This window comes from Parasteatoda tepidariorum, chromosome 6, assembly GCF_043381705.1.
Source record: "Parasteatoda tepidariorum isolate YZ-2023 chromosome 6, CAS_Ptep_4.0, whole genome shotgun sequence".
Lineage (NCBI taxonomy): Eukaryota > Metazoa > Arthropoda > Arachnida > Araneae > Theridiidae > Parasteatoda > Parasteatoda tepidariorum.
In genome coordinates this window covers 53877946-53900809 of record NC_092209.1, presented here as the reverse complement: position 1 = coordinate 53900809, position 22864 = coordinate 53877946, and the positions used below count along the sequence as shown (strand labels likewise).

Here is a 22864-nt window from a genome sequence, read left to right as displayed (position 1 = left end):
ATAGAAAATAAGCTAACATTTAAGCAAATGTTGATAGTCCAATAAACTTGTATTGTCTGCATAATCCTGCTAATTTTCATCCCAGAATTAAATTATATTTAAAAATATAAATATCACAAAGGGTAAACATATGCTTGAGGTTGGAAATATCAAACACAAAGGGTAAAATTAGTTAACATATTACTATAAAGCTAAATCCTTTTATGGAACAATCAAGCATTAAATAGACAATTAAATTAACATTGATTTACACAAATATCAATAACTGATGCATGTAAATATGGCAAAATGCTTCTTTATTTAACACAATATGAGAATAGAAGGTGAAAACAGAATAACAATTACTTATTAGTATATCTATGTATAAAAGTCTTAAGCACTTTTATTGTTCGTTTATGCCAATTTTAATTGGAAAGAAATTGGAAATAAATGATTATGTAGAATGATAGATAATACATGAATTGTTGTCAATTAACGTCTTCCTCTACCTCGACCACGTCCTCTAGCTCTACCACGACCTCGTCCTCTACCTCTTCCTACAGCTGCTTCCTTTTTCTTAGCTTTGGCTTTCGGTGTGTCATCAACCAGTAAGGTTTCTAAAGACAAACTATCAGGTAAAATATAATATCGAATGTTGTTTCCACGTATGCTAAGAGTCTCCAGTTGGACAGGATCTCTGTTTTTTACAGTCATCTTTACAGCTTTCAAATGCGTGTTCATCGCAACATCAACACCAGTGATTGTGCCGTGTACTTGTGTTCCATTTTTCAATTCTATAGTCACTGTTTCATGACTAAGCTTCATGAGAAAACGCACTAATTTCATCTTTAATATTATAGGATGCTATATAATATTGTTTACATGTAATAAGTAACAATATAGTAAAGAATCATAAATACCGGTGATCAAAATCAAATGGTACAAACCACGGTTACAGTATTTCTATTATATTTTCGCTTTATAGTCTGAAGTTTGTTTTGTAGCTTACTAGTTGGGTCATTTTTTTTTATTCAGAATAAAATCTAGAAGTTCGCCGTATCTAAATTTTTAAATAATGTTTAATTTTTAGAATGATTATTATATGAAATTAGTCTTAATAAAGTTGATTCTATTGATAAACACTTAAACTCTTAATGCTCATAAAATTCGACGTAGTGCATTTTAAGATGTGAAACGCACCACTAACTTTTGAGTTTAATTCATCCAGTTCAATTTTAACTCCCTTTCAATAATTACGAACGTCAACAGATTCAAACGTTTTGATAATCCCCATTAATTGAATGATGAATTGTGCGCTTATACAAATCAAAACACTCAATATTTGTTTACAAATAGAAAATAATATACTCGTCAACTGTTTAAAGTACTTTTTGGGCTGAAATGAAGATTCTAGTCTATTTTTTAATTAAGAATTCGTTGACACTAATTGTCTATTAAATAAAACAGATATACTTCAGTTTCTTGCTCTTTTTTAAAGGATTAAAAAATGAATAAAATTTTTCCTAGTCTTCATTCTTTACCTGCTGAGTTAATTGAACAAATTTTATGTGTTGATAGTATTTCTTACATTGATGTTTGTAAAATAGCTACCGTTTCCAAATTATTCAATTGCATATCCAAAAGTAACAAACTATGGTATACCAAATATTCTCAAATGTACGTATGAGTTTCCAAATAGTTATTAATATAAATGTTCTAAAAGAATAATGTATGAATTTGTTTCAAGTCGGGATGTTTGGTATTGTGGTATTATAATAAACTAAGGTTATAGTTTAATAAATATTTCCTGTTGTAACGTATGAAATTAAAATCTCCTGTAGCAATGAAAAAATCTGTTCGCCAATGTTGCCAAATCCACCCTGTAACGTTTACTAGGATTAAGTCTTGTTTAGTAAAGTAAAAATTCAAAAATCAAGTGATAATTTTTTTCAATAATTGAAATTTATATTGATTTAATGTGATCTTATCTTGTGCAATTAAACTCTACCTCCATTTCAATATTTTTCCCCCCTTTCCATCTAAGTTTAGATAATGACGAAAAATGTAAGGAAATTTCCATGAATTTTGAGAGATAATGCAGAGAACTCAAATTGGATTTGACAGAACACAGTTGAAAGAGCCATGGCATAGAAAAACGAACTTAGAACTATGAAGTGTTTATAACGAATCTAATACCGTAAAAAAATTAATAAAAGGAAAAAACTTTTGAATAATTAAATAAACAGGCATTCTGATTTGAATGATAGAGAATAGCCATAAAATAAAAATATTTTTATTTAAACTTTAAGTTTATTTTAATTTATTTAAACTTGTGGATTATAAGAGAGGCCTAGACTCTGATATATAGGATGCCTTGAATTAAATTTTAAAAAAAGTCCCTTTAAAGTCCGGAAAGCTATAATTCAATTGACTTCTATATTAGGTTCAGAAATACAAGGATATAGAATTGAACATTATTAAGGAAGACTTAACAATTATAATAGTTTTTTTCTTCTTCTGTTGCTCTGCCGGGTTTCTTCTGTCATTGCGATTTCAATCTTTTTCGATTATTCATGAAAATATTTATATGGAAATTATTACAAGTTTTTCCACCTCCTCTATTGTTATACATACTGAAAAAAAAGGTAAAATATAAAGTTTTCTGAGCTTAAAAACCTGGTATTTTCATACATCCATTGTCTGTGCATTCTCAACCGTCTCGTTATGATAATTGCTATATATCTAAAAATACTATACTATAGGCTTCCTTGATTAAAACCTTTATTTGCTTCAAAAATATACAGCTGTCATGTTTCAAGCGCTCAAAAATAGATGCCCATTTTCTAGACTTGCTAGCCATGAATTAGAGAAAACAAATGCGATTTGAAATATAAAACGAATAGTTGAGTTAACAAAGAATGGAAAAATAAAGGTGAGAAATAAAAATAAAACAGCATTTTAGTTGAGAGAAAAAGAGGAAAAACAAAACAAACAAACATCACTGTGGCCAAGAGGATCTAATCAAGGTAAAAAGCATTTCCATGTGCAATGGAGAAGTAGAAGTGTTGAGAAACTGTTGTAATAACAAGGGGTATACAAGTTGTACCTATATAAATGTGTTTGTTTAAAAAACGTAAATTTTTTTATTACTTTAGAAAGATTATATTTTGTGTTCTCACTTCTCAAAAATCTAAAATGTTAGGAATTATCTTTATCATTGAATTTTACATTAATGATTTAAATAAATTAGTATTAAATTTTTGGAAAATCAGATTATATCACTGGAATTTTAATAATTTACTTTGAATCAAATTTTGTGGTACATTTTTATTTAACTTTGATTTTTTTTTATTTTTAAATAAATTGTATATCACTTTAAAGGTAAAACCCAATTTGCATAATGTGATGATTTATTTTATTTATTTTTCTTTTGTATTAAATATATACATTGATTAAATGTATACATATCTTGTATTAAATATATTCTCTTGTATTAAAATATAATTTAATTTTTTTAAAACATGAAATTTAACGTAAATTGACCTAAATAATGTGGGAGGATTTTTTTTTTTTTTTTTTTTAAGGAATAAACACTGTACTTAACATTAATGAGACTTACAAACTTAAAAGTTACTTCTAAGTTTTACTGTGTTTTAAATGTGTTTAAGGGGGGGGGGGAAACAATTTTTACCTTTTAGCACTATTATTTTAGATTCTTATCTGATCTAATTTGTATCATTTCATATAATTAGGTGGCCTACAATGGATGAGTATTTTGACCCAGTCAGTACTGACTGGAGCGAAGAATTCCAGCGAAGAATCAATATCAGGAAGGCTATTTCTAAAGAGCTGTGTGAAATGACTAAAGATTTCTATCATGTTGACAACGTTTCAAATGATTCATTTCATAATTTTAAAAGTGTCTGTGAGAATCATCCATTCACAGATTATATTCTTGTTGATGAACTGATGAGAATTCTCAAAGATCCAAATAGGTAGGATTCACACCAGCAATGAAAGTTTAGTTAAAGTTAGTGATTAATAAATTATAATACCATAATTTATGTTATGTTACACATTAAAAATTATTTTTTGTTGATATAAATAATATTTTGTTAATTAAAATAATTTATAACACCCTATGGCTAATTAGGCTCATTATTTCATAATGATTAAAGATTTGTATTTATGAAAATTAAGTCAAAAAAATGTCAAATAGATTCAACTTAGAGATTGAAATGCTAAGAACTGAAAAAATATTGCATTAAAAACTATCTTAAAATTTTAAATTTAGCCAGTTCTAACAGAAAACTAATTTATATATGAACAATTATACTGTCTGTATATGATTTTGAAGCACTGCATAATACGTAAATTTGGAAATTCAATATTTAATTTTAAACTTTTTTGTACCAGACACTTTTAGTAATTTTATTTGAATACCATACGTATTCCATACGACGCATCAAACAATAAGATTAGTAAAAAAAAAAAATTTAAATACATGAAATTGGGTGCAAAAAACTATTTTTCGTACTATTTTGTAAATTCTAAACATATTTCAAGACAATACATTTGTTGCCAATTCGTATGATTTTACAAACATTTGTAGAACCTATTGTAGACCCTATTGTCAACCTTCGAACTTCTTTTAGATCGCTATGTTCAATTTTCTCCTTACTCTTGTTTAATATCCCACTTTTTATTCTGTAATATCTTTCATACTTTATTTTATAATATAAGAGGCTATGTCCTCTGTTTGTTATTTCCCACTAAACTGCTTGACTTTCAGACCACTTAGCTCATTCTTTTCAAGAAATATAATTTGTATAGACATTTATAATGTTTTTTAACTCAAACTAATTTTTTTTCGGCAGTTTTAATTTTTTTCTCGATATCAACCATTATTAATTTTAATGAGCGTCCTCATAAAAACTCAACATTCCCCTTTAATTTTTAGGCTCTGATACACTTCAATGATTGCTTAATTTACACATTGATATATTAAAAATACTTATTTTCAATATTAAGAGTAACCTTTTAAAGTCCCTTTCGCAGTTTACTTTCTGAATGTAAAGATATATGTCCTACTGAATCACTTGATCTTTTTAGCTTTGATTACTGATTTATTTAACAAGGTTGACTCTGCAATAGCACTTATATTTAGTGCAATTTAGCAGTTTTTCACCCTTGTGTTATTAATCTCTGTATTTATGTAACATAGTAAAAGGTAACCAAAATTTAAATAAATAAATAAAATAGTACCTGTTGTCAAAATAGTTTATGAAAAATACATTATTTTCAAATTTTGTGCCTTTGTAAAACACAATTGTATTATTATTGAATTAGGCAGATGGATGGTATACATTAAATTTTTGTACCATTTGACTAATGCACTCAATTTGGCTGTAAATAAAATATTTAGTATTAAAAAGTTAGTTGCTAAAGATTAAAAAGTACATGAGCATTGAGCAATGTTATTTCAAATTTTTTTTAAGTAATTCATTGAACTTTTTAAGCAAAAGTTTGTTATAACTTGTAAAATTAAAGTTATAGCATTTGCTTATTTTAAAAATGTCTTTATTATTCCTTACTAAAGTATCTATTTTTTTTTTTCTTTTAGGCACTCCAATCTTACTCTAAAATATTATGCAGAGAAGGCACTTATATATGTGCGACATACAATGTTAGATACAATATGGCGAACATTTTTGAATATTGGGCCAAGACCATCTTTGTTAAAAGGTTTGTTGTGCCTTCCCTGAGAAACTTTTAACTTCATTCTGTTATGGGATGGCAGCCAAGTGTACCGATTTCTCCTGCAAAATTCTCATGATTTTTGTTTATTTTAGCAAATTCTGTATGCTCCAAAAAAAGAATCCTATCAAAATAACTTTTTATTCAGTTTATTACTGAATGTTATTTCAAGTCATAATTTTTATATTTTAGAAAATTTTGTGTAAAGTTCTCCCAAAATATATAATTTAGTTAATTACTTGTTTAAAAAAATCTAATTAGTAATACTGTTAAGTAAAATTAAGAAATAAGCCTTGAGTAGAGAGTGAATAAAAAAATTTGATTTTTAATACATTTTTAAAGGGAACTTTATTTTTTAAATTAATTCAAAATTACTTATTTTTGTTATTGTTTATTTTTTTTAAATTATATATTGTACAAGAATGTGTCATCATTATCTTTTAGTATTTATAATTATGAATTTAAAAATATAACAAACACAATTAAAAATTATATATGTATGATGCTTAAAATTTTTATTGTATTGTAATATCTGCTAGATATTTTTTCCATTTTGTATTGGTAGTAATGCATGTGCATGTTTATAAGGTTATTATTATTATAAAACTGTGATGGTCATATATATGTGACCTGAGATAAGTATTACAATGTTTGCAAATTTTAAACCAATTAACTACCAGGCATTTAAAAGTGTCTGACATGGACATAATTTTATGAATTTGAAAGTTTAAAATATGCAATTATACTTGAAATTTTTAAATTTAAAAGAAGTCTACACCTGTTTAGCATACTGTTTTAGCAGAATTCAAATAAGCATTTGAGTCTCTCAGAGCTATATTTTAAGCATAAGCTAGAAACTTTAAATTAAATAAAAATTTAGTTCTCTTGGGAAAAAAATATGTTACTTTTACACAAAATACATAAGTCAATTACTTAAATTCTGTTAGTTTGCCATGGAATTTCCTCATATCAAAACCTCTTATGCTACATTTTTTTTAACAAGGTGTATATGTTTATAGTGTTATGTATAGAATATACAGAAATATGGGATTTGATAAAAATTATTGTTCTGTGATGCAGAAATTTATTTCTGTTTACCTAGAATATGAATAGTATATCTTTAGAATTTTGTTATTTATTCAAAAATGTTGTCAAATGGCATAATTTCCAAATTACAAATGTAAAGTTAAACAGCACAAAGTATTTTTAAAGCGAAATTGAGCAAATATTAATTTTCTCAAAGAGCCATCAATATCTATAAAAACTAATAAAAATACATTTATTCAGTCTTAAATTCATAAAAAAAATCAGTAATTCTTATTTTGTATAAAATGGCATAACTTTCTTTGGCTCCAAAATTGAACAATTTAAAAAAAAAAAATATTATTAAAATTACATACTTCTTATCTATTTTATCAATAAATATTGACACTCCTACTGCAGTAACTATTGAGTGATTAACAACTGATCTAATAGTTTTTGAATAGCTTTCAGTCAAACAATACTTCATTAAAAAGTAATAATAATAATAAAAAAATTGTTAATATTTTAACAATTTTTTGTGGTATTAAGACCAAATCTTACTAGATAGAGAGAAAAAAAACTTTCAATATCTTCATTTATAAGCTATGTAATCTCTAATTTTTAGATAATTTTCTGCGACAAATAATTATTATTTTTTTTTTATGTGTTTCATTTTGATATTTTAGGTGCCTGTCTCATTCAGCAGTGGTGTGAACCTTCCAAAGTAGATTGTACTATAGAGGTCTCTAATAAGGTTAATTCGCTCATTGAAATGGTCTTCAATGAAATAAAAGTAGTATGCCCTAGTCATCCTGTGATCCAGAAAGGGTATTCTAGTTTACATGATGAAAATGGTACTTATATCTTTGTTTGATTTTTAATTTTGTTGGAAAAAGTTTCTGCTTCAACAATGCCTTCTAGATTTTATGTTCAGAAATAAGTTATATAAATATATTTAAAAGTGATAATCTCTTTCTCTATATCCTTTCAATCTCACACAAAGTGATCATAATTTCTTGATGGTTTGGCAATTTTCACAAACCTAAGTGTAGTAATTTTAAGTTATTGCTTTTAGAAGGGAAGGAACTATAGTTTTGAACTATAGTGAAAAATAAACTGAGTCAAAATAGTTTGAAACCATTGTTATAGACATTTATGTACATTGTCTTATACTGAAGAAAAATCAACTGTAAATAAGCCAATGATATAAGTGTAGCATGATGACTATAAAAATTAAATGAAATTTAAATATGGATTTTATTTACTGAAAATTAGAAGAAAAAGAAAACAATAGAAACGAAAGAGATTATACAGAAAGAGAAAGAGATACTCACCATAACTTTGAATTATTTTTTATTCATTCAGAATTTGCTTTCACTGTATTCAAAAATATAATTGATTATTAAAAAGAAAATTCAAAATTATAGAAAATTTTAAGTATGTTTTAATACACTTTTTATTAATTCATATTTTTAGTCATGAGCATTTTTGATGTGATAGTTATACCAAAACTGAAAACATGACTGAGATGTGTTTTCATCTGCATTTTAACTTAATGTGTTTATAAATATATGCATAACTACTCAAAAATTGCAATAAATTTTGTATTGAATTCAGCATAATAATTGGAATATGTTAAATTTAAATGAATATCTGTAAAATAAAAAAAATTAGTAATAAATAATCTAGCTGTTATTAAAACATTTTGTGTGACAGAAAATCTCTCTCTATATATATACATACAATTATGCCGTCCAAATTAAAATTTCAATCAAAAATATGAATTGAAGAAAGTTGTTTCAAAACACTAAATAATTAAGAAAAAAAATTTTTTTTTTCTATTTTAGTAGAAGTGCTTGAAAACTCTCTGTGGAGTCCTTATCGATGCAAAGTTATTTTGAATTGCATAAATAGCATTCTATATGGAAAGCTTGGCTGGAGTTGTGTTGAATACATGTACACATTTGAAAATATATACATTGGCAAGGTACTGTATTTAAACTTATTTAGTTTATTGAATCAGTTATTTCTTTTAAATTAGATTTACACATAGTGTTATTTTTTGTATTAACAACCAAAATGTTCATTATTAGTATCTTTTTAGAATTCACTATATTTTATTTTTCAGTTTTATGCTATATTTCATACCTATTTCTATGAAAAGATATTTTCGAATATAATCTAAATATGTATTTTCTTCTACAATTTATTATTTAATTCATTTTTACTTATAAGTAAAAATAAAGTTTTGATTGATTTGGTAAATTCAAATTTGATTCTTGTTTGCCGGGATTAGCTTATTAATTATATTTCCTTTTTAAATTTTAGATTTTTTTAAGTGGATGTGATATTAGTTTTATAGAAATATTAGAAAACGAAATTCATATGCTTGATAGAAACTACATTTAAAAATAAGTTTTAAATTTACTACATCTTCTAAAGTATTTCATTATAGCAAATTATAATTTAAAATGAACAATAAATTAATTTTTACCCCAAAAAACTAATTATATGTTTAATTTAATCACCAATTAAAGTTTTAACTAAAGCATAGAAAGCAATATCAAAAATATTACAATGTAAAACTATTTACTTCAACAACAAAAAAAAATCCCTCCAATTTTTTTTTTTTTTAAATAATGAAAAATCAGAAAATAATAATCTTTTAGAAGAAAATTTTTTTTTACCCGAACAGTTCTGAAAAATGTGAAAGCTAATTTTAATTAAAATATTTCTTAAATAAAACGTTCCTGTATTATAGTAGTTTTTGCAGACTTGAAACAGTAGAGAAAAATAACATCAGACCTATAGATGATTCATTTATTTTTTTTTTTTAAATTTTGTAAGATTTGCAACGTAAAAAAAAAAAAAGCTTATTTAGGTAAAAAATTTATAATTTTAGTTCATTTTCATTGATCTAATAAGCTTTTCTTTGATCTTTGAAATTATAAAACTGCAACATGTTTTTAAAAAATGCATAGCTCTTAGATGCTTTGACCAGTTGGAAGCTACGCAATTTTTAACTTTTGGAGTAGTTTTGGGCTGCAATATAAACACAATCACTGCTGATAATTTAGACTCAGTACTATGATGTTCTTTTTTTAATTTTTTTTTATTGTGTTGGCCTATGAGATTAAATGTTCCTTACAGGATTTTATCTTCTTTCATTCGTTTTTAATTCAATGTCACTCAATATTTCTTTTTAATGTTTATAGTTTTATGTAATAAATAAAATTAGAACAAGTAAATGTAATTATCAAATTTTATATGTGGCATAAGTAAAATTAGTCATCAAATTTCAATTATAAAACTTGTGTAAACTTCTCCCTCTTTCTCCCCTAAAGCTATAATTAAGTACTTTATAAATAAAATTTAAATGAACATTTTATTTTAGTTTTCTAGTAAATAAATGTTGGAAAAATACTCATCTACAGTTTATAGTAATAAAAAAACTTGTACATATTCTCTAAGGAGGACCCCCACACCCCTAAAACCATAAGTTTTAAGTACATATGAAATAATATTTTTTGACTCATTTTTTTTCCATTTTAGAATAGTTGGAATGTGATTTATGGTTGGAATATATTAAGTTATAATGTAATTTATATATATCCTAAGAGTGAAACAAATATTTCACATTACTTGTGTATGACAAATCCCTGTCCTCCGTCTGACATCCCCCCCCCCTCTCTCTCTCCCTAAAATCATAAAATAACTTAAAAATAACATTTGTACATGTTTATTTTTATCAAGCAATTAAATGTTGAAATGTAACTTATATGGATCCTGGTAAGGAAAAAAAATCACTCATTTTTCATAGGGATGAAAAAGGTATCTCTCAAAAAAATTTTATTCTTAATTTTTTCAATTTTTCAACAAACTGGTTCATGATATTTTTAATGAAGTAAGGTCAATTGAATAAAAAACTTGAATTTTTAATACTTTCCACTGGCTTCACACACACACACACACACAAACATATATATATATATATATTTAAAATTTAAACTCTTTTTCATTCTTAAGATTTAAGCATATTAGTATAATTTTCATTTATATAAAAAAAATTTAATTAATAATAACTTGTTTAACTCACCTAATAATTATCTAGAATATTATTTAAATTTTAAGTCTTTGTGGTTTACAACTATCCCATTTATTATTTCAAACATTTTTTTCAGGCATTAGACAAAAATATTGGAATACCAGTTACACTAGGTATTCTATATGAGACTATTGCCAATCAGTTAGGGGTGCGTTTGTTGTCTGTAAACTTTCCTGGCCATTTTCTTCTCAAGTGGTTAGAACATCCAGAGTAAGTTGTATTATATATTAACTTATAACATTTTGTTATTATTTATGAAGAGCAGTTAAAAACTGGAAAAAAATCATTGAAGGTGAATTCCATAGAAAGCAGTCAGATTTCATGCCTGTTACCATTTTTTAAATTTTAGCAAAATAATTTTTTTTTGTTCTAAACTTTAAAAAAATAAATAAATTTCATGAAAAAACATCAAAGATCATTATATTTAAAATAATTATATTTTTTATGAATAGGTAAGTCAAGCTAACTTTCTTAAGTTGTTATGCTTGTCGTAATTCCTTGTCATGCTAGTAAATATTTTTATAAAATGTACTTCTATACTTAAAAGGTACTTTCTTTATGTGTAAAGATCTTGGAGCAATGTAATTATAAGATTTTAAAATTATTCTAAGGAGAATTTGTGGATTTTTATGTGGAAAACAAGACATTTCTGTGCATTATGCTGTTATATATTGAAAGTTCTAAAAAGTTGTGAAGTATATATCTGTAAACTATAATAAAATTACTTTGTTGTAAAAATGTCACTTTTGATAAAAGTGTGGCTTATTGCTATATTACACCAAACCCTTCATATAAGATGGAAAGTTTGTTAGTATGTACTTACTTTCATTGTTTACTAATATCTCTAGAACAAGTGCATCACATTTTATTCTGTAGTTTGCTAATTCTCTGGATGTTTATCAATCATGTTCACAACAAGATGTATAATAATGTAGACAACATATGCAACATTTTTATTCTCTGATTTCATTTTAAAATATTCAAATATTTTTAATTTTTATATTCTGTTCTATTATAATTTTTATATATTATATTAAATCAAATGTATATCATACATTTTTCTACATTGTTTTATTTAATTTATTATCTAGGATGAATGATGCGCAAGTGGCATGGACATATATTGACATATTTTCTAATGGTGCATTCAAAAAAGAACATGAATTGCAAGATCTAGCCCCTGGTTATAACAACTTCACACCTTCATGGTTGGAATCTGTTCCACCTGTAAAAGTATAAAATAATTTTTAATTATGTTAGATTTTTGGAACAACCATACATTTATATTCTCTTTAAAAAAATTATGAACAAAATAGTTTTTACACTTTAAACTTACTGCTCTAAAGTAACTTTTCGCAAAAAAGTGTCATAGCATGAATTTTTATGAAACAACAAATCAGCCAAAAATGTGTTGTTCTTAGAATAATTTACTGAAATAATTTTTTATTTTCTTGCTTCATAATGTCTCTATATTTAATGAGACATATTAATATATGTAACCAGATGATTTTATTATAATAGTTTGATAAAAAAAAATAAAACATTCCTGCAACAGCACATTGTGGGCATAAGGGTTATGAATGTTAAGGATCACAGTTTTGTGACCAACGGCCTGATTGTGGTCAGCATTGCCCCAAAACTTCTTTTACTTCTTAGACCAGTTAAATGGTACCCTTCTATCTGAAGCTGAGTGGGCTGCAAGCCACCACTGAGAATCAAACCCCAGTTCTTCACTATGACAATTCAGTGCTTTTATTCACTGAACCATCATAGCAAATTTTAGTTTGTAGTTTGGTATATTAAGCTAATTTTAATATTGAATAATAACAATCTTAAACTGTATTAATTATTTTCAGTTTACATTATTAATTCAGAGACGATTGTGCTCGGGAAAAAATCAGGATTTCCGGATTTTTCACTAATCATGATCCAAAAGTTTCTGGAAATTCAAGGTCCAGTAGTTTTAAAAAATCACATTTATGTATAAAAACTCTTGTATATTTTATTTAAAAATATTAGAGCTAGAATTTATGCTTGGCATCTCTTTCCTTTGTAAATATTTTTCTGGTAGAATAATAAATGTGATTGGAGATAAAAGTAAACTTATGCATAATTATTCATTTAAATTAGGCTGCATATAATTTATTTAAAATTTCATCTTTTAAAAATATCAATGATTTAAATTTATAAAGACATAAATTTTTTGGAATGTGTCATTAATGATTTTACTCAAGAAATTTTCAGGATTTTTGAGTTTGGCTCACAATCACCCCTGTTTATTAATATTTATGCTAATTTGTTATTCCAGTGGTATTGATTTAACCCGTGACTGCCCAGTCACAAAAAAGTGGGCAAAAAACACCTATATAAAAAAAAGTGGTAGTACATATTTGTTCCAAGTGGGTAATGAAAGACTAGAAAAAGGATCATCCTTTTCACAGGACATTAGGCATTAATGAGTTAAACATTATCTACATTTACTTCAGATGTTAACTTCTTTTTATATAGCTGTAAAAATTATAGATAAGTTTCATGTGTTTAAGCAAATATTTTTATTTGCCATTACCTGTCTGAGTTTAAACTACTAGTCTAAATAAATCATAAGTAGCTCAATTGAGTTTTGTCTATCAGTAAACTCCAAATAAAGTGTTTATTTTTCATTAAAAAAGATATTTAATTTTTATTTTCAAAGCTTTTTCATGTGTGTATCAAAACTTTGTGAGTTTAGAAAGGTCATTTCTTGAAACAAAATTATTTTTTTTCAGCACTGTCAAATAAAACATTTTTCCTGTCTACTTCAGTGTTTAAACTTACTAGAAATTAAAAAAATAACTTTGTTATCCTAATGATTCTAATTAATAAGCATTCTAAACTAAAATTTACTTGAGATTTTTACTTCTTAATTACAGAGCTGTAAAAGTTATTGATAAATTCTATTTTTTTATATGTTAAGCTTTTAGTTTTTACTTAGTTTAAATAAAATTTAATTAAAGTATAAAAAAATTTTATCTGCTTTATTTTTGATTTTGAAGAGTTAAGAAAAAATTTCCTTAGGGAAATGGGGTTAAAAAAATGAATATAAACATGAACAAGCTATTTTTAAAAAAATATTTTTTCATTGCAAATTATTTAATTACCGAGAAAAATTGCTTTGTTTTCTATATGTACTGATGAACTTAAGATCTTTAACTTTAAAATTTGGTGGTTTTCAAAATGTCTACCTCTAATCTCTTTAACTGATTCATTGTGCCATCTTTTAGGAAATGAACTACAGGTGTTTACTTTCCCATTGTGGCACTTTAGCACTATAAATTATGTGATCAAACATACTTCATTTATGATGCTATATCATTAAATTAATAATTTATTAATGAAATTTTTAAAGTTTTTTTTTATTATTATTAAGGTTTTTGCAACAATGTGTTGGAATTTGGTAGAAGTTGGACGCCAACATGATGAATCCAGTGAAGGTCTATCCTGTTTGTGCAATTCCTTAGAATTGTTGTCTATCTTGTGTCCTGATGATCTTGAACATAAATTGTTGCTAGCTCGAGTATATATGCATCTATGTGTCAACATAACAAGAGTGAGTTAAAAACTGTACTAAATTTCAGTTTTATAAAATCAGTTTTGTTTAATCTTCTAAACTATTGATTTTATTATTTATTCTGAATGCTAAATGTCATATATTGATTCTAAATATCCTTTTGGCACCTAGTAAAAAGCAATTTTTCTGGGCCAAATCAGGAAAAGTTATCGATAACAATAGTCAAAGCAGTCAAATGTAAAGATTATTGTTTACTAATTTTTTATAAATTATTTACTTTATAACTATTTTAAAAAGAATGTCATGATGGAAATGCATGTGTTAATATTACATTATTAAAAAATCACATGCATTTTAACATTGATGTTTATTATGTAGTTGAATTGTAAGCCATAGTTGAATAAGGTTTGATTAATGCTATGATTGTTTCCTATAATTTCTAGGTGATAAGCTTATTACAAGAAATAGCTGAAAATGATCCAGTCTCAACTGGCTTTGTCGGTTATATGTACCGGACAGCTATTACTACTCTTGAAACTCAACAAATAAAAAAAGATAAGAGGAAAGTATGTAAATAATGTTTAAATTATTTTTTTGCAAAAAATGTTTTTGGATGAAATAAATGGTGCTGACTTTTTTAATTCTTTGAACCTATTTTTATTTCATTTTCAATTAGATGGCTATATGTTTTTGAAACTAATAAAGTGTTAATGTATTTACTCTAAATTTTTTTGTTTTCTAGGTAAAATCCCAAAAAAGGGTTGAGAATTGCGCTAATGTGGATTTTGCTGTTGGAATGATAATGACTCACAAAAAGTATGCTCTTTATAATAAGCATATAAATGAACAGATTAAATATTTTCAATTTAGCCATTTAAAGTTTTTATGTCCTTTAGTTGTTGAGATGTGTTAAAAGGGAATGACATAATTAGATGATCACATATTTATTAGACAAATTCAAAAAGTATCATCTTGAGACCAGCAGATAAAACTTATTCTGTTGTGATGTTCAACAGTAAAGGTGTACAGTCCGCAAAAAAAAAAAAAGATATCACCCTGAATAACTTTCGTTCTAATGATCCGATTTTCACGAACTAAGTGTCAATCTTAATGGTTCCTGGGGGTGACCTCAAATATGCTAATTAATTAGTGCTAACTATTAATTAAGTTACGAAATCAGACACAAAAACGTACTTTCTCTGAATAAACATATATTTTTTTTTACATATTTGGAATCTAGACACTTGAATTAGGGGGGGTAGACAAAATTTTAAAACAATTGGGTCGTAAATTGGGTTGCAATAAAGGTTTATATATTTGGCGATAGTCCAGAAAACCGCCAAAAAAAGTCGCCTGCGCAAATAAATATTTTAAGATAACCCTTGACTGATTCAAAAGAGAAACGCTTAATTTTACTAGGTTGCTAGGCAACCAATTTCTGACTGTAAAAAAATTGAAATAATGTTTTGTGATTGCTCTGAGAGGTTTAATTAATAGTTAATAGAAAACACCTCGAAGTTTCTAGGCAATAGACAATTTTTAAGTTCATTTATGTCCAAAAAGCAAAAAAAATAAATAAATAAATAAAATAAAAAATTATTTTAATCTCTTTTGAAAAGAAAATTTGAATCGATTTATAAGTTTTCAGAATTTAAATACATGAACTTTTTATCTGATATTATTTAGATTATGCTATTTTTGCTATGTTTATTCGAGGATTTCATACTAAAATCAAATTAACATAACTTATAATAGCTATATACAAAATTTTAGGGATAATGATTTTTACAGCTTTAATCGAGTCTTCTAGGCATGAAAGTTTGAAGGAAAAAAAAGTGCATGAAAAATAAAATGTAGATTGTATAGTAATTCTAATGCACATTCACAAGGTTTTCTGTAATTTACGATTTCTTTTTTCTATAACTCAATGAATTGCTGAATGTTTAGTGGCATTTTAAAAACATTGAAATATGTTATGTTTAAGAATAAGATATAGAAATAATATGTTGCATATTGTATGATTCATTGTTTAAAAAATTGCTTCATTTTGCTAGATATTTACGTTACATGGTTTTCTTTGGATAAAGATGATTAGCAAATAGCATCCACATGTTTCGATACATTCTGAAACTTACGTTCGCAAATTCACCATAAAATGTCGCACAGCATATTCTTCAATTACGATAAGCTACATTTACCACCAAATACTGCTACTATGATTATTTTTGTTTTCTTATATATATATATATATCTGATATGATACTCTCTTTTTAAACAGAGCTCGTAAGGCCCTTAAGATACTGAAATGGGGGCACGAAAACTTAAAAGATTTTTTTTTCCTAATGCCCGCCTGTGTTAACATCCGTCAATTCAGGCATCTACAGGGCGACAGATATCTGTGTGGCCTAAGGATTCCTAACGAGCATCAAACATTCTCAAAATTAAGTGTTCATTCACTGGAAAATTTAGTGTTTATTCAATTTAAGAACTGTTCCTTCACTTGGTTATCTTACTACTTATTATTTAAACCACCAAAAGCTTAAAACAATATTATGTAAGTTATCTAAATTTTTTTTACATAATTTGCATTTAATAACAAATATGTCGACATGCATTTAATAACAAATACGTCATTTAGCTAAAATTACAAATTTTGAAATTTTTATGATTTTTTTTTAAAGACAAGCTAAGCTTAAGTATTCCTTCACTGGTTAGTTTACCCTATAAGATTTTGAGAAATTTGCGATGTTGTGAGAGATGCTTAAAAATGTTGACTGCGTATTTTTATTAATATTTATAAAATATATATTCAAGAAATTGATGAATATTTTATTCCAAATTTATTCATTCGTATGTATATTATTGAAATTTTATCAGTTATTGAGAAAAAAAAAATAAAAAAAAATCACATTAAAGAAGCACAATCTGTTGTATAATCATATTCTATCAGAAGCATGCTTTTATAAAACTCCACATTCTCTGAATAAAATGTATTTTATTCAATAAAATGTTTTATTCAAATTTCTTTACTAAATTGCAAATAGAATTTTAGACGACTAAAGAAGAAACATCGTATTTTATAGCTTAAAAAAATAAAAATGAAAAGATAAGCAAACGATTATTAGCGAAAAAAATATGAATGAAATTTTATGCTAAGCGCGCGAAGTCAAGTTCCTCGCAAGTTTATCACATTTTAATATTAATCGCTCCATTTAATCATTTCTTCATTGTCGCCAAATTATTTTTTTAAAAATAATTAATTTTAATTTTTCTCAGCTTCTAATAAATAAAAACAGTTGAAACTTTAGATTTTTCAATTGAAAAATATGTAGATTAATATGGTATAAAAAAATTCATACCTTATAATTCAAAAATTTTTCATCCTTAATTTAATTAAATAATAAAAAATAATTAACAATTATTAAAAATTATTTTTTTCGTGAAATTATCTTTGGGTAAATGAGTTTTATGACTGGGTGAAATTTTCTTCGAATTGCTTTATTAGTTTTTAAAATATGACTAAAAACGTAAAAAGTGAAATTAACATTAAGGGGTACGAACTTTGGATCGCTCTCCTGACCAAACTATGGGGACCATATTTCCCAGATTGCGGCTACCCCCTATATTTTGAAGGTTAAGAATCCAAATATGTAAGAAAAAATATATGTTTATTCAGAGAAAGTACGTTTTTGTGTCTGATTTCGTAACTTAATTAATAGATAGCACTAATTAATTAGCATATTTGAGGTCACCCCCAGGAACCATTAAGATTAACACTTAGTTCGTGAAAATCCGATCATTAGAGCGAAAGTTATTCAGGGTGATATCTTTTTTTTTTTTGCGGACTGTACAGCTTTAGCAGTGCCATCTATTATCAATCTCTTACATGCCATTTTTAGAAAATAAAAATTTATGCAATATAAATTTTTAAGCACATATACATGCAAATTTATTCAAAACACATAAACATTTCTCAAACTCTCTCGTTTTAGGTTTTGTTAATTTTTGATGCATTGAAATTTAGATGTTAGTTAAGCTGGTTGTTGTTGTTAATTTACCTCGCACTGGAGCTTCACAATGGGCTATTGGCGACGGTCTGGGAAACATCCCGGAGGATGATCCGAAGACATGCCTACACAATTTTGATCCTCTGCGGAGGGGATGGCACCCCCGCTTCGGTAGCCCGACGACCTGCGCGCGAAGTCGGGCACTTTACGGTAGCACAGTTTAACGAGGACCAGTACCGCACACCCTCGGTCCCTACGCAGACTGATCCAAGTGGTCACCCACCCGTACACTGACCGTAGCCAGTGATGCTTGACTTCGGTGATCTGCTGGGAACCGTGTCTTAACGATCAGTCCACTAGTTAAGCTGGAGGATTAATTGGTGGTTGTACAGTTAGTACATTTTCGGATGGCAACACTGGCTTTTGCTCTTCAGAGACAGTTCCTAAATAAATATTTTTAGAAATCCAAATTAACTCATACTATCTATTTGATTTATCTTCTCGAAACCTATTTCTAGCATATTTATCCTTTTATGAACAGATTGTGTATTTTCTTGCTTTAGGTCCAACTTTATCAATTTTATTTTTAATCCAAGATTATTTAGTTATTTTTTGAGACCTAACATTTGAGTTTACTCTTAAAAGTTCGAATTATTCTGAAAATATTTATTTTGAGTGTTTTGTCTCTTTAGAGCTTTAAGAATTTCTTTAATTCGGAATTTCAGTTTTAATTGTTCAGATAAACATGGGAATGCTGATCTTAATTTTCTACCCATTAATTATTCTACCCATTAATCATTTTAATTATTATCTTCTCTTCCTTAAGCTCGTATAAAGCAGTTCTTACTAGTTTTATAAAATTACTAGCTAGCCTTTAGAACCAGCTGATAACTTTTAAGTCATAGAAATCAGTCAATTTATTTTTTATCAATAATAGTGAGGTTACAGTTTGACTCCTTCATATTGACCAAACTTAGATATTTTAGATATCTTTAATTGTTATGTAATTTTATATAAAAAAATTATCCAAAACTACAAAACAATATAAAAATTTTATTAAAACAATATAAAAAATTGTTATGTAATTTTTTTATATTGTTTGATTTTTGTAAGATATTTGCTATAATTCTTCCAATCAAGTAAATTGTGAGGTTTTTGGTTTGCTTTAAAGTGTAATAAGTTTAATAAGTAATTGATATAAATGAAATATTTTACAAGCATCTTTTTATTTTTGAATATTACCTAAAGAAGTTCAAAAATTGTCTCTGACTTTGAATGAGTATTTAAATAATTTTCTTATGTGTTACATTTTTTTTTAATATTTGAAATTTGTCTCACAATTATGGATTTTAATCCACAGCAAAACTATCAGAAAATTCAAAATGCATTTTTTTTTTCAATTCAAGGAATAAATTATTATAAAAAAAAGTACAACAACAACCTGCTGTATGCCAATGGATGTTAAGGCTCCACAATTTCACAGACAGGAGGTTGAGGTTCATGGACTTAAAGTCTCCAACAACATGATTGTAGTAATGTGGTCAGCATTGCTCACTGGCTGCCTTCACTTCCCAGACAAGCAGGGTGGACTTTAATCCACCACTGGGGATTAAACGCCAGTTCTTTACAGTGATAGTTCAGTGCCTTAAACTAAATTATGCTTAACGAAATTATTATCAAATATTTTCAATCTAATATATCTGTAGACTGTTTTTCAAACTTTGTAAAAAGTATTTTTTACATTGTTTGTTTTACATTTTTACAAAAAAAAAGTTTCTTACTTTTCTTATTCTCTGCTAATAGGTATGACTATCGATGTGTTATTTACGGCTGGGATCCATTATGTACTGCTAGTAAAGAATGGATTATTCAGATGGGTGTTGACAAGTTAAAATATAAAGATAAACAACCATTTTATCATGTTTTGGTTGCTGATGGTACAAATCGTTATGCTGCTCAAGGTGAGTGAACAGTTTGAATAACATACAAGGTGTTTCCTAAGGGCCTCCTTTAATATGCATTTTAAGAATTATTTTCAAAAATGAGGGTAAAAAAGTGTGTATATTGTAGTTGTAAATCAATATGAAACTGGAGAAAAAATAAAAATACGATTAAAATCTGGCGAATTACAATTTAGTAAGGCAGTGTACGAAACACTAAAATCTGTTTGGAAGGGAGGATTTGTATTTTTATGAAATATTTGATGCATAAAACAGGTTCTTATGTTCTGTACACCAGCATTCCTTAATTATGATTTGTCAGATTTCAAAAGTATTTTTCTGTTTTCCCTAATTAAACATAAATATTTTACCTCCAAAGTACGTACCTTTATCCCTTCATTTCTCATGAGGATTCTTAAAATATTTTTTATGGGCATGTTTTTGCTTTTTTATGAGGATTCTAAAATTACTATCTTAGGAACGTGCTTTATAGAACACTCTGTCTCTATCCTTTCACATTTCGAAGTGTAAATTATCTTCTTTATCAAGCTTTTACTTTATATATGAAAGGTTTGCATAATTAAAAGTAAATATGACCAATATTATTTAGTTAGAATTTCTTAGTCTCAGAAAATAAAATTTTTATTCTGTTCTACCCCTACGACCTTGCAGGAACTGGCCTGCAGTAATCTTATACCAGGCACTCTTATCTTGTTAATATTTTTAAATTTTCAACATGAAAAACTTTTACAAAATAATGAGAAAGAACTCAATAACTATAACTCATATATATCAGTTATAGTTATTGAGTTCCTTTCCCCACCGAACTCAACTGTTAAAGGGGTAAGAGATGGGGGAATTCAAAATATGCTTTTAATCCACTTCATTTAATTTTCACAAATGAACTGTTGATGGATATTTACACTATTTATCAGTATTTTTCGACACATGTAAAATACAAGGCCACCACCCAATCACAATTTGAGATATTAAGTTAGTGGTATTGTAGATTCTATATTAATTTTTTTTTTCTTTTGGCAAAATTATGCCAAGACAGTTCTACAGTCAACAGTTTTTATAGGTAGTTAAATAGTATAAATTTGCCTGTTTTTAGATTTTTGATAAGTATATTTATTTTTAGGCAATTAAAATTTTTTAAAATTTAGACGTCATCCAAATCGGTTTTCATCAATATAAACAGTAATAAATTTAAAACTGATTTTAAAGAATATTTTAAAAAATCTAAAAACTGATAAATGTGTCATTTTAAATTAACTTAGTCAATACCTCAAATTGCATCATTTTATTGCTTTAAGTTTTTAAGGAAAATTTTATGTTCTAAAAATTATCAAGCCCTAATCTAATCTAAGCACTTTCTTTTAATCTAATAAGGTGACCCTTTAATTTTCTACCTTTTTTTAAAGGTATTGTGCTATCTAATACTACTATATCACCGAATGTTTGTATAGTACAAGAAAATTAAAGAAAACAAATTATAAATTTAACCTAAAATCCAAGGATAAAGACCTCCTAAATCAATTGATGAATTTGCATCCTTAGAGTAACTTAAATCATTAATATAACTTTGTATGCTATTTTCATCCCATTATTATCACAATTTTTTTTCCTTCAGAAAACTTAGTGATTGATGATGTCAAAACTCCAATAACTCACATGGAAATTGGACGGTACTTTGAATCTTTTCATGGAAGTTACTATTTACCCAATGAACAGAAAAGATTAGAGTATCCAGATGATATTGCTGCTCGAGAAAGAACTCTATCCGTCCCTCTCGCATCATCATCATCTGTGTAATATTTGTTATATCTTTATAAGTTTCACTTATGTTTGTACATAGTTTTAAAAAAAAGAGTTAATTCTATTTCTTTCAGGGGAGCTTTCTTGTAATAAACACTACATCCCTTTTGATGATTTTTTATGTTCAAAACATTATTATATTTGTTAAGTTTATGATTAATTTATTATTAATTTCTACAAAGCATAAGGGCAAGACCATGATAAATGGTCCCTATCTGCTCTTTGTTAGGAAAAATTTATATTTTCAGTTCTGATTACATTATTAAAAAAACTTTATAATTCTAAGTATTCTTGAAAATTTTTTTGAAATTTATAAAAAAATTCTAAATATTATTTTTAGATGTTTTAATAAAAAAATTATTGTGAAATTTTCATTAAGGATAAATCATACTACAGATTAAATTCTCAGGTTTGGAGTTATCATGGTTTTGCCCGAATTATAAATTCATGGATTCCTACAACTTGTTCATTACGACTTGCTATACTTCTAATTTAGTAAGTGTTCAGAACTATAAATATATGTAATAAAAATTATACATTGTCTTTTAATAATACTGAAAAATGCATTTAAAAAAATATTTTCTGTTGTCATCTCTTTTTTTCTTATGGAAATAAATACATAATAAACTTTTCTTTTTTATGATATTATTGTGGTATTTTAAATAATATTTTAATGTTGAGATAAGGA

The 22864-nt window shown here is 26.4% G+C and overlaps 2 protein-coding genes across 3 annotated transcripts; one reads left to right on the top strand and one right to left on the bottom strand.

Moving 5' to 3' along the window:
- Positions 1-279: 279 nt before the first annotated feature.
- On the bottom strand, positions 280-950 carry LOC107441101 (small ribonucleoprotein particle protein SmD1). The gene has a single exon (XM_016054250.3). The coding sequence runs from the start codon at positions 823-825 to the stop codon at positions 472-474; it is 354 nt and encodes a 117-aa protein (XP_015909736.1). The 5' UTR covers positions 826-950; the 3' UTR covers positions 280-471.
- A 175-nt stretch (positions 951-1125) lies between these two features.
- Positions 1126-22821, top strand: LOC107441100 (F-box only protein 21). 2 transcript variants are annotated; one of them, XM_016054248.3, is made up of 12 exons: positions 1126-1656; positions 3732-3974; positions 5603-5724; positions 7446-7613; positions 8607-8746; positions 10941-11074; positions 11956-12097; positions 14271-14450; positions 14855-14977; positions 15154-15227; positions 20222-20379; positions 21992-22821. In XM_016054248.3, exons 1-12 carry the CDS (start codon positions 1487-1489, stop codon positions 22171-22173), a joined length of 1836 nt encoding a protein of 611 aa, XP_015909734.1. In that variant the 5' UTR covers positions 1126-1486; the 3' UTR covers positions 22174-22821. The 2 variants fall into 2 exon arrangements, with proteins under 2 accessions (XP_015909734.1, XP_015909735.1); XM_016054249.3 differs by having other exon boundaries at positions 1154-1656; positions 8610-8746.
- The last annotated feature ends 43 nt before the right edge of the window (positions 22822-22864 follow it).

Bases quoted from the DNA above. Each gene is read 5' to 3' on its own strand.
- LOC107441101 (XM_016054250.3), bottom strand. From the start codon at position 825: ATGAAATTAGTGCGTTTTCTCATGAAGCTTAGTCATGAAACAGTGACT.
- LOC107441100 (XM_016054248.3), top strand. From the start codon at position 1,487: ATGAATAAAATTTTTCCTAGTCTTCATTCTTTACCTGCTGAGTTAATT. The intron at 11,075-11,955 runs GTAAGTTGTATT...TTTATTATCTAG, and splicing joins AAGTGGTTAGAACATCCAGA to GATGAATGATGCGCAAGTGG. The intron at 14,451-14,854 runs GTGAGTTAAAAA...TATAATTTCTAG, and splicing joins TATGTGTCAACATAACAAGA to GTGATAAGCTTATTACAAGA.